This window comes from Podarcis filfolensis (assembly GCF_964270895.1).
Source record: "Podarcis filfolensis genome assembly, chromosome: 11".
NCBI classification, from domain to species: Eukaryota; Metazoa; Chordata; class Lepidosauria; order Squamata; family Lacertidae; genus Podarcis; species Podarcis filfolensis.
The window spans coordinates 47933946-47947065 of NC_139613.1; the positions used below are offsets into that span (position 1 = coordinate 47933946).

The following is a 13120-nucleotide window of genomic DNA, read 5'->3' on the forward strand; positions in this document are numbered from 1 at the left end:
GAAAGAACTCCTCCTACATCACTCCAAGTCACTAGCAGCAATTTGGGAGACATAATAAAAAATAGGAAGCTTTCAGGGCCCAGAGAAAGAGCGGCCTGCACCCTATAGTTAAAATGTCAACTTAAGATGACATTTACAGTCCATGGAGTGCAGCAAAGAAACATTACTGGAAAATAGAAACCATCCGTGATAAAAGTGTTAATATGCTCTGTATGCTCTTAATGTGCACAGAGTAACAGTCTCACAGCCCTTTTCTTTGAACAGCTATTTTCTGGAGAGAAGAGAATCCGTTATGAAAGGCTGACCACCATGTAAATGCTTATTAAAGGAATATAATATACTAGAGAAATATGAAAAAGATCTGTATTAAAAAGAGGTTTTACTTTCCCTCCTTTGTTACTTGCCTGTTTTTTCAGTGTTTATATGTGTTGTGTGTTGTGTGTGTGTGTGTGTCTGCAGTCGTACCTTGGAAGTTGAACAGCTTAGTTCCCAAACATTTTGGCTCCTGAACATCAAAAACGAGGAAGTGAGTGCTCCGGTTTGTGAACTATTTTTGGAACCTGAACGTCTGACAGGGCTTCTGTGGCTTCCGATTGGCTGCAGGAGCTTGGCTGTAGGGTTGGCTCTGCTATTAGCGGGGGCACGATCTATGGGGTCCGGAGGGCCGAGGATCCCCCAATTGTATGTATATGTGTGTGTGTGTGTGTGTGTGTGTGTGTGTACAATGGTACCTCGGGTTAAGTACTCAATTCGTTCCGCAGGTCCGTACTTAACCTGAAACTGTTCTTAACCTGAAGCACCACTTTAACTAATGGGGCCTCCTGCTGCTGCCACGCCGCCGAAGCACGATTTCTGTTCTCATCCTGAAGCAAAGTTCTTAACCTGAAGCACTATTTCTGGGTTAGCGGAGTCTGTAACCTGAAGGGTATGTAACCTGAAGCGTATGTAGCCCGAGGTACCACTGTGTGTGTGTGTGTGTGTATAATTTAGTTTTATAAATTAAAATTTACATTCAAAATCATGAATTATGAAAAAATAAACAACGATTCAACCAAATCTCTGGATTCCCCGCTCACCCCTCCATGGGTTCCGTCGCTAGTCCTTTTCTGCTGAATATTTTAAGTCACTCCAATTTTTGAATATCCCATATATCCCTAGTTCTTGTTACAAGTCATATTCAAATCCTGCTAAAGAGTTCAGCTGTGTACGGTGGTCTCCCAGGTAAGTTATAAATTCCCCCCATTCTTTATTGAAATACTGTTCTTCCTGGTTTCTGATTTTCCCAGTCATTTCCGCCATCTCCGCGTAGTCCATCAGTTTGGTCTGCCATCCCTCTCTGGTGGGAACTTCATCTTCCTGAGGACCCTCCAAATTTTAAGCAGAGAGATGGGCCCCCTCAATATTCCTTGGCCTACGACTGGCCTCGCCAGCCCCCCCCGGCTATGACAGGCCCCACCGGGCCCCACCAGTGGCCGGCCCCATCAGAGCTCCTCCTGCCACATGACGTCAATTATGTGCACGGGGCCCCCTCAAAGTTGGGCGGAACCCATCTCCTGTGGGTATGAGGCAAAGTGATGCAGGTGCAGATATTGGGGGACGGAGCCTTCTATGCCATGGGGCCCATCCTAGGCCCCCTAAGCTAGCCTACTGCCCTCAAGCGAGGAGGTTGTGGGGTGCTGTCACAGCAGCTGTGATGAAGCAAGATTCAGTTGCCAGTCTGATAGGATCCTGTACATGGAAATGGCGAGATAAGTGGTACCATCATGCCCATCATCTCAGGCAGGCCAGCCCTGGCAGACGGCACTGTTTTATTTTAAGAGATTCTGCGTCTCCACAAAAACTTTTCATATTCTGTCTGGGATCCTTAATCCACCCCATTCAGAGTCCCCGAGGTGAACAGCAGCTCTTAGCACCACTTGATATAAGGCAATTACAGAAATGGTGATTGCAGAATTTTCCATCCCTCTTAAGAGCCTGCTATTTTAGGGCATCGCAAGTATGATCTGCATTAATGTTGCTGCAAAGAGTGTTCTTGTTCATTGTTCCAGGCAGTCAGACCACACCCTCCTCCAGGACAATCCATTCCACTTCTCCCTCCATTTTCTATGTGCCCCCCCCTAAAAAATAAAAGCACTCCATGGTTACTGAGCACATTCAGTTCTCAATGAGCTGTTTTCCTCACGCAGAATGATCACCCCCCTTTTAAAGGAGAGGTTAATTTCTGCAAACTTTAGGATTCCTCCAAGCCAGAAAATACCACCTGCTTGTGTGCAGATGGTGTCAATTTAGCTGCATAATATTTTGTTTATAACCCATTCCCTTTGTATTTAGAGGTCCTATTCCTCCCTCAGCTTGGCAGAAAGTGAAAATAGTTGTTTCCAGGAAAGCTGCCATTGTCTCACAGCTATATGGGTACTGAAGTGACAATAACTAATACCACAGCTTCCTTCCCTGAAAACCTTTGCTGGTTGCAGAGATAAGGCTGTTGTGTCGCAAGCTGCTGTCGTGTTTAGGTGTTGAGATTTCCTTAAGGGAGGGTGGACCAGGTCAAACTGAAGGCTATAAAGATTTCTGCAGCGTCACAAACTGGCAGAGGGAACAGGGCACCAGCTACCCATTGATTTATGTTGAGTATTATGAACGCTAGACAATACAAAGAAATAGCAGCCCGTCTAAAATTAAACGGTTTAACTTATGCAGAGGTTGCGCAGCTGACAGGCACCAATTTCTTTTGGCTACTTTGAAGCATTTATTTCATTTACTTGGTCTTAAGGTAAATGCTAAAGATGCAGTTTTTGAAAATCAGACAGGAAAGGACTTGAAAAGCAGAGCAGCAAAAGTACAGAGCAAGTGAAACTAAATATGCACCATATATATATATATATATATATATATATATATATATATATATATGTTCACTCCAGTGGTTTCCTAACTGGGGGCAGTCAAAGAGCTACGCACATGGCATTTCTTTAGATAGTTACATATTTGGAGGGGACCGAAGCAAATCAGGTTTCAAATCATTTGGTTTACTGACTGGAGGAAACTGCTTGCACTGTAATCAGAAAGCCGGTGACTTTCAAAGGCTGGAACAGATAACAAACAGTGGGGTGGCGGCAACAGAAAAATGTTAGTGTGAAATTGCAGACTATGAAATTGGGGAGGCAGATGGAGGCAAAAGAAAATAAGGTCAGAATTACACCTGGTAAGAGTCTTACAGCATAACCCAATAATAATAATAATAATGATGATGATGATGATGATAATGGTGGTGATGTAAGGTAAAGGACCCCTGGACGGTTAAGTTCAGTCAAAAGTGACTATGGGGTTGCGGCGCTAATCTCGCTTTCAGGCCGAGTGAGCCGGCATCTGTCTGCAGACAGCTTTCCGGGTCATGTGGCCAGAATGACTGAACCACTTCTGGCACCACGGGACACCGTGACAGAAACCAGAGCACACAGAAATATCGTTTACCTTCCCACTGCAGTGGTACCTATTTATCTACTTGCAGTGGCCTGCTTTCGAACTGCTAGGTTGGCAGGAGCTGGGACAGAGCAAGAGGAGCTCACCCTGTTGCGGGGATTCAAACTGCCAACCTTACAATCGGCAAGCCCAAGAGGCTCGGTGGTTTAGAACACAGCGCCATCCGCGTCCATAATAATAATAATAATAATAAAAGTAAATCCCTCCTCATCTGACTGGGCTGCTCCAGCCACTATGTGCAGCTTCCAACATATACAAAAACCTAATAAAACATTAAAAAACTTCCCTATACAGGGCTGGCTTCAGGTTGTCTAGTTACTTATCTCCTTGACATCTGAGGGGTGGGTGCCACTACCAAGAAGGCCCTCTGCCTGATTCCCTGTAACTTCACCTCTATCAGCTGATTGTCTAATTTTTCAATGTGAGATACTTTCATTAGTTTATTGTTTACAGGACTACATTTGTTACATCTTCTGTTAGTGAATTACACAACATGTTTTGATGCCAGGAGCCACCTTGAAGATGGTTTACTATGGAAAGGCAGCATTCAAAGAAGCAACGATAGTGATAAGTTTTAAAGGTTGGATTTTCTGAGATATGGGGGGGAGAGTAGAGACAAGAAGTGGTGTTGTGTTAATGACATTGAACGGATGCTCTGTAAAAGGTGAGTGGAACTCACTGTGGCTATTCTCCAGTAAGAGCCCAATGTAAAAGCTGCCAGTGTCTTCTGGCACCTTAAAGGCAAAACAGATTTATTGTCACATAAGCTTTTGTAGACTAAAGCTCACTTAAGCAGATATATGAAGTGTCATTCTCATTTGGCAGAGGGGGGGGGGGATGTGAACGGTGGGTCCAAAAGATCACGAAACGCAAGAGGCACAGTCACAGAATGTCAGACTGTATCTCTCACTGCATGACCTTTTGGTCCCGCTGCTTACAATTTTCTTTGTAGGTCTCTCTCTCTGTGTAATTTCTCTCTCTCTGACAACTGAGGATAACACTCCATGCATCTTTGAAAGCTTATGGCACACTAAATCTGCTAGACTTGTAGATATGCCCATAAAAATCACTAGCCTAATCCCCCCAAATACTAGCCAACTAAGAGACTTGTCACCTACATTCTCATCCTTCACAGCCAGCATAAAAACACTGACTACTCAGTTTCCACTGAGTAGGATGACAGATGAGGGACACATCACTCTACGTCCTGTTTGCCATTTCCATGCTGGTCATGGAAGAACTTTACTCCCTTGATGGCTAGCACAGAAACCAGGTTGGGCTTCTGGGGGAGGTATGGAGATTCTTCTTCTTCTTCTTTCTTCTTCTTTGGCGATCACTTGTAACTGAGTAAGATTGTCTTCCATAAACACGGTTTTAACAATGAGTCCATAAGTGACTGTGGAGGCCAATGCTGGAATCACATGTCCTTCCACAGTGTTGATCACGGTGTGGATTTGCCAAGCATGCCTTCCTCTTAGCATGTTTCTCCCTTGCGTCCTGAGTTCAAGTGTCTTCAAAGCCCATGACACCTTTAGTAAAGGCTGTTCTCCAACTGAAGCGCTTGCAGGCAAGTGTTTCCCAGTTGTTGGTGTTTATACTACATTTTTAAAGATTTGCCTTGAGACAGTCTTCAAACCTCTTTTGTTGACCACCAGCATAACGCTTTCCATTTTTAAGTTCGGAATAGAGTAGCTGCTTTGGAAGACAATAATCAGGCATCCGCACAACATGACCAGTCCAACAAAGTTGATGTTGAAGAATCATTGCTTTGACACTGGTGATATTTGTTTCTTCCAGTACACTGGCATTAGTCTCCCTGTCTTCCCAAGTGAAGTGTAAAATTTTTCAGAGACACCATTGATGGAATCCTTCAAGGAGTTGGAGATGGTGTTTATAAGCGGTCCATGTTTCACAACATACAGTAAGGCTGGTAGTATAACAGCTTTGTAAACAAGCATTTTGGTTTCCCTGTGAATGTCCCGGTTCTCAAACACTCTGCACTTCAATCGGGAGAAAGCCCCACTCGCAGAGCTCAGGCGATGCTGGATTTTCAGCCCTTGTGGAAAGATAACTGCCCAGGTAGGAGACGTGATTGACATTTTCCAATGTTACACCATTGAGTTGGCTTTGTGGTGCTGCAGAAGGGTTATTTTGTACTTGTTGGCGCAGCACTTTGGTTTTGGAGATATGCGTGTCTCCGTCCACTAACCCACTCTTACTGCATGGAATTCCCAAGGCTACTTTAAGATGCCATAATATTTTTCATTCACAAAACTCAAAATATCTATTTAATGCAGGGATGGGAAATCTCAGGCCTAGGGCCCAAATGGGGCTCTCTGTTTATTCTTTGGGACTCTTCACGCCACAGCCACCTTGAGAGCTTCTGCCTGGCTGGAATGTGTCCTTGAACTATGATGAGGCCCACTTGCTTCCCTGAATAGAGGCCGGGGAGATATGCATCTGTACAGAAACTTCTGACATTTGCGTGGCTCGAAATGTAGGCTTTTGTGTACAGGTAAGAGTCACGACTGTTGGTCCACCTGCCTCTCACTCTGCCCACCAAAGAGATCCAGTCCCTGCATGATGGAATGCACCCAAAAAGCATCCCACCCTCGATTTAGTGTGTCAACAGGTTAGTTATTGCACATTGCTGAAAACCTGAACATAGATGGAACTCACTTGCTTCCATTACTTCAACTTTGATTATTACAACAGGCAGGAGGGGAGGGTGCATGGAGGAGCAGATCAGGTACTGCAAAATTTCAGGTAAGGAGAAGCAATTTCAGGGATGTCAGTTTTTGCCTTTCACATCAGGGTATTTCAGATGTGATGTACACACAGTTTAAATTTGCTATCTCATAGTAACACGCACACAAAAGTGAACGTACTGCAAGTGCAACTTCGAAAGCACTTCTACTTCCATGTGAAAATGCCTGTGGGGTGCTGAACTCAGACTCTCATCTGCTGCAACCAACATGCCTAATGGTTAGGGATGAGAAGGAGCTGGAGTCCAGTAACACCTGGAGGACCAGAGGTTTCTCCATCCCCATCCCTGCTTTACGAGCTGCTACTTTCCCCAAATCCGTGTACCACAATAAGACATCTTCCAGGCAAGAGAATTCAGTGCAATTTCTCCATGCCTGTGCATCAGACTTGCAGTCCCCTGGAAACAGATAAGGCCAACTTGACGTATTCATGTATTCTGTCTCCAACGAACTTGTGATCGAGCTGCCAACCTTTCCCACAGATTAGAGGAGCAAGTTCAGTCAGTGACACCAAGTCACAGATGTCTAGACGAGGAAACCAGATTGTATTTTTAAAAGTGCTAGAACTCAAATTAGTGCAGCAAACTCCCCCACAAAACCACCCTTTCAACACTGTAACAACATTATTGTTGTCTAACCTACAGTGTTAAGCAGACTTGTTATTTCTGAACATCACTGAGCCTTGGAAAAGGTTGACTTTTCGGCACTCCATATCAAAGGAATGAGAACGGTTCGGTTCTTTCCCACTGTAGTTCGTTCAGTGCATTCCAGGTTGCTCTTGCCCAGTGTCAACAGAAGACCTATTTAGGGAGACTGAGAAAGGTCTTGTGAGCTTCTTGTCCTGAGGCAAGTTCAGCTGTCTTGCAGGATTTGCATTAGAATAAGAAAGCACACTTGTCTCAACCGTTTTCTTCCAACACCCACTAACTGAGGAAAGGAATGTATGCTGGGTGGGATCCCTATACTCCAGATTTTATTTTGCATTTAGCTGATATGAAAAGTTATTGTTTTGTAGGAGGGAAGCATCCACCTCTACTTTGCATGTACACATCGGAAACTGAAGTGCCCTGCCTCTTTAGCCTATTTTTCCAAGTCCATTCAACTTCTCCCTTCTCTAACCAGAGTCTGTCCAAAGCTCCTATGTTTAGAGGCTAACTTTACATCTCTCAGGTGCCAACATCCCAAAGGAGCAGAAAAGACTATTTCTGTATGCAACCACGGCTGCACGGATGTTACTGGCCCAGAGATGGAAAGAAGATAAAGTCCCTACCAGAGAAGAACGGCAGATGAAGTTAATGAACTACTCTGACATGGCTAAAATGACCAGAAGAGTCAGAAATCAGGAAGACCAAAATTTTAACAAGGAATGAGGAAAATTTATAACTTATAAGACCACTCTAAACAGTTAAAATGGTTAGTAGGATTGGAATAGCACTCATAGTTTAAGGTTGATTCTGGACATAATGGAAGAAGTAAAAGGTTTGGATAATCATAAAATAAGTGGGAGGAACTGATTAATAATAGGACCCACACTGGGCAGGATGGAAGTCCAGGAGATTCCTTGGAATCTTGTTTTTATGATTTATGTTTGAGATATTTCTGTAAATTTCTAAGTTGAAAAATCAAATAAATAAATTTATAATAAGTTTACATCTCCGCAGTCAAAATCAAAGTTACAAAGCTGGATCCTCTTTTGATAAGACAAGAGTCGTGCGGGGTGATATCCGAACACTGCTACAACATGGCGACATGAAAAAAACCATGGCTCTCCAATCTAAATGAACTTCAACAACAAAACAACAAAAAGAGTACTTACTAGTGTCCAAAAGAGGTAAATTGTGAAGAGTGCGACAGTGAGTGCAATGAGGCCAACAGCTTCTAGCCTACTACTAAAGTGCAGATGGTCCACTGCTCCCCGAAGACACAGCCAGCCAGAGATGGTAGCCAACGGAGTAATAAACAAGAAGCACACCATGTCCCCAAACAAAGTTCGTTTCTCGTGCTGGGGGCCGGGATTTCTTAGCCACTGTAGAAAGAATTAGCACAGAATAAGTCTCAGCAAAATCAATGCTTTCATCCGGATAACTTGGCTCCCTTCCCTTAACACAACTCACAACATTCCACTGTCTTTTTAGTTAGTTCTCTGCTCGGTTTGTAAAACGGATGGTTCAAACAACCCAAAACACAAGCCAGATGATTGGAAAGAAAGAAAGAAAGAAGGTTCACAGGCTATGGAGGACTTGCTCACAAATTTATTGACAGCTGCATGAATTATTATAGCTGGGAAGTGGAAGGGGCAAGCAGAATATAAAATGGAAGAATGGTATAAAGAGGTGTGGGATATAGCTATTAACAAAAAATTAACATGTGCCATTAAGGTAAGATGGGGAATATGCAGGAGAAATGATTTTGAGGAGATGTGGAGGATGTTTGTAGAATTTGTACTGTTAAAACGGAAAGGTGTCAAGCCATCACAAGAGGTGTTGAAATTTTGGGAGGTTGGATAGTTTCAATAGAATGGTTTCAGTGGCGGGGTGCACATGTTTATTCTTATTTATTTCTGATTATTACTTTGTCAAAACAAACAAACAAACAAAAAGGAAAAAGAAAATGCTATTAAAAACCACTATAAAGAGGTAAAGTGAAGGTGCTTCATCTGAAATAGGGCAAGTTGGGTTTATTTGCTATTTTCATTGACTTTTTTCATTTCTGGGGTGCAATACTTGCAAATAGCTGATAATTCATTCAATGCTGTAAAAATTATTTAAGAATTTCTGTGTCATGTTGCAAAACAAAGTCCACACCCCACAGACCCTGCTCCAAGGTGGCTTACAATCAAATGGAAAAAGATAGAAAATATAAAACCAGTATATAAAATGTTAAAACAGCAGCACGAAATTACTCAGACCAGGAAACTAAGTCAAATGTACTGTAATTTAAAAGCATTTTAAAAGCAGTATCAGTTTAAAACCCGCCCCGCCCTCTTTCTCTCAAAGAGAGAAAAAAAAGTATTTAATGTTTATCTAAAAGAAGATAGGGAGGGAGCCAAACAAACCTCTTGAGGGAGGGCGTTTCAAAGATATGAGGTAACTGCTGAAAAGGCTCTTAGAAAAAAAACTTATACAGACCAAGTATATAGGACAGAAAAGCACTTATTTTCACCCTTTCCCAAATCTGGACATTTCACAGCTTATCTGGGGAATGCTGGCTTTTACAGGTGTGTTTTGGAATCTGAAGGTAAAACTAATTTAATGAAGACTAGTAATGGCTCTCTTGTTGAAACAGCATCAATAACCTGCCTATAAGCCTTGTGTTGTATTTATATATTTGTGAATGGATGGGCATGGGCATAGGAACATGCTGAAAAGATCACTCTTTTTAATAATTTGGCAAACCTCTAGGCAGGGTCTGGGAGAGAGAAAACCACTGCTGTTAGAGGTGCCATGAAACCTGTTACTTACTTATTTCTTTAAAGAGGGAATAGCTAAAATGCAATGCTAAACAGTTTCAGATTACAATGCAAGAGTAGTGCAAGTATTACAGTTTGGGACCAGGAAACCTAAAAGATTGTTTCCCCCCTTATATATCCAACCAACCATCAAAATTGCCTCCTGCGGATAACATCTTAACCAGGAGATGCATGCAATGTGGAAATCTGGCCTTCATTGTGGTGAGACCTATTCTTTGGAACTTCCTTCTGTTACATTAGACAGGTACCACCCATGTTGTCTTTTTGGAGCTTCGCCTTTCAACAAGGCTTTTAGGTGGAGATATTTATCCTAGCCTGCACATATATTGGAACTACAGTGGTACCTCAGGTTAAGTACTTAATTCGTTCCAGAGGTCCGTTCTTAACCTGAAGCACCACTTTAGCTAATGGGGCCTCCTGCTGCCGCCGGAGCATGATTTCTGTTCTCATCCTGAAGCAAAGTTCTTAACCTGAAGCACTATTTCTGGGTTAGCGGAGTATGTAACCTAAAGCATATGTAACCCGAGGTACCACTGTATTTTAACTGTTTACACACACACACACACACACACACACACACACACACACACAGAGTTTTTGTACTTTTCCTGTTTTATGCTTGTAACTGTTTTGTTTGTTTTATAATCGTATAAAAAAAAAATATGTACCCCACCCTGGGACGTTATGGTAAAGGTTAGCCAAGAAAGCTAATGAATAAATAAGTTGTGCTGCATTACTGCTGTGTCTCTCTTTTCTAAAACTAGCAGAGCCAATGCACTTAAAATCCTAAACTCTTAAAACGTCTATAGTATCCTTATTCACTTAGATCCCAGCCCCTAGAGAAATAACTGTAGAGATCACTATCCCTGCTTATAGATCGCATGATTGTTGCTGTTCAGTTAATTATACGTGCATCTTGCCTTTCAAGGCAACGTACACAGATATCCTCCCTTCAATTTTATCATTGCAGCCACCTTGTGGGGTCAGTTAGGCTGAGATAAAGTGACAAGCTCAAGGTCACCCAGTGGAGCTATTACTACTTCTTATGAGAAGAGTTTTGACCACACTGGTTTTCACTGATCATTATACTAGAGGTGCAAATGTATTCCACACTGAAATCTTGCCGATCAGAAGGTCAGCGGTTCGAATCCCCGCGATGGGGTGAGCTCCCGTTGCTTGGTCCCTGCTCCTGCCAACCTAGCAGTTCGAAAGCACACCAAAGTGCAAGTAGATAAATAGGTACCGCTCTGGCGGAAAGGTAAACAGCATTTCCGTGCGCTGCTCTGGTTCACCAGAAGCGGCTTAGTCATGCTGGCCACATGACCCGGAAGCTGTATGCCGGCTCCCTCGGCCAGTAAAGTGAGATGAGCGCCACAACCCCTGAGTCGGCTACGACTGGACCTAACGGTCAGGGGTCCCTTTACCTTTTTTTTAAAAAATTAAAAATCTATATGGCTCATGACTTGTATTTTTTCCTGCTGAGTCTAGAGATTTTTCTAGCAACAAATCATGTTCCGAAGTGACCACTCTGTTTGTTTGATGTTTGGAGTTGTGGCTGGGGTCTCTTCCTGCCTTAGAGCAAAGGATTTGACTAAGTTGACTCTTGTCCTTTCCAAAGTCCTAATTTGCAGCGCTGAATCTCAAAGCACTTTTCACAATGAACTAAGAGAGGGTAAGGCTGCAACTGAGTTTTCTAACCTCAGAAACTTCTCCTGTGTTACTGAGATACTAAAAGTAATATGAAGCCAGCAATAAATCTCAACCGTTGAGAGGAGGAGGGAAAAGGGCAGAGGAAAAGAAGATGGGAAGAGCCGAAATGTCACCAAGTCCGCACAAAATAGGAAGGAAGATTTGGAAAACAAGAGCAGAGAAAACAAATCTCTCAGTTCCTACAATTGTACCAAGAAGCATACAAAAACATAGCTCTAATGGCTACATTTCCCCCGCTAAAGCAGGCTTAATAATATCCCCACCTCCCCAAGTTACATTGTATGCTACAAATCATGAACTGAGTGGTAAACCAGAAAGGTAACTGTAGCAAAGAAATATCCGGTCTCATACCTATAACCTTTGACTTGCTCTAATTGTTTTTTATCCAAAAGTTCAATTACTTTTGAAACCTAGATGGCAGCAAAATTTAACTCCTGTTAAAAAAATAAGAATGCAAAATTCTCAAGTGTTAATAATTGTAAAAAATATTCATAAAAACCACCCAGATAAATGCATTTTTTAGTAGATCCAAAACAATTGGATTTTTCAGGCTGTGGTTATTTCGTAGGTGGGATTCAATCACATCCCATGCAATTCAAGCCGATTTGATGTCCTTGTGCAATGAACTCCCTTCCGTAACAACAAGACAACTTCTGGGGAAATAGACAAGTGTGGAATAGCAATGCTCAGTAAACAGTGGACATTGTCTAACCTCCCATTCTGCAAACAAATCAGGCTGAATGAGAACTGTGGCAAAACTAACAAAATGATTTTGACTAAACATCAGGAAGACCTTTTATTATTATTATTATTATTAGAAATTAGACTGGCCTCGACCAGAGCCAGGGCCTTTTTGGCCGTGGCCCCGGCCTGGTGGAACACTCCCCCACAAGAGACCAGGGCCTTGTGGGATTTGACATCTTTCCGCAGGGCCTGCAAGACGGAGCTGTTCCACCACGCCTTTGGGCAGGATGCAATTTGACTCACTTTCCTTTGTATAAAACAAGCTCGAAGGAGGCCCCCAAACCGCTCACAGCTCCTTGTATAATCAGTGGAAACAGTTGGTCCTGGAAATTATTAACCACTCTCAATTCCACCCTGATAATTGCCACCTGCCCGGATTTTAACTTGTCTGAATTAATTTTAAGATGTATTTTAATTAATTGATGTCTGTTTTTATGCTTATTGTGTTGTTTTTATGATGTTAGTTGCTCTGAGCCTGACCTCGGCCGGGGAGGGAGGGATACAAATAAAAAAATATTATTATTATTATTATTATTATTATTATTATTATTATTATTATCATTACTACTACTACTACCCACCCATCTGGCAGCCTCTCTGGGTAACTTCCAGGACATATAAAAACAGAATAATACTTTCTGATGGTAAGAGCTCAACTGTGGAATAGACTCCCTTGGAAAGTGGTGAGTTCTTCTTCCTTGGAGGTTTTTGGGTGGCTACCTGCCCTGTATGATCTAGTTGAGATTCCTGCATTGCAGGGGGTTGGACTAGATGACCCTTGGGTCCCTTCCAGCTCTACAGTTCTATGGTTCTATGAATGCTCAACCAACAGGTCACCTGGAAGCAACCTTTTCTTTGTACCTCTTATCACTGGGCTGTTGCCCACAGTGTCACTCAGGAGACAGTAAGGTTCCACCAGCGAAACAGGGGCGGATTCGTGGCAATTCCC

The 13120-nt window shown here is 42.7% G+C and overlaps 2 protein-coding genes across 4 annotated transcripts in view; one reads left to right on the plus strand and one right to left on the minus strand.

Moving 5' to 3' along the window:
• Positions 1-13120, plus strand: part of LMNB1 (lamin B1) — a 117528-nt gene that overhangs the window by 52382 nt on the left and 52026 nt on the right. The window lies entirely within an intron of this gene.
• The window catches only part of MARCHF3 (membrane associated ring-CH-type finger 3), a 176517-nt gene that overhangs the window by 9303 nt on the left and 154094 nt on the right, over positions 1-13120 (minus strand). For all 3 annotated transcript variants that reach the window (XM_083577160.1, XM_083577161.1, XM_083577162.1), the window contains one exon: positions 8065-8274. In XM_083577160.1, coding sequence (XP_083433286.1) covers positions 8065-8274 — 210 coding nt within the window. The remainder of the gene's footprint in view (positions 1-8064; positions 8275-13120) is intronic.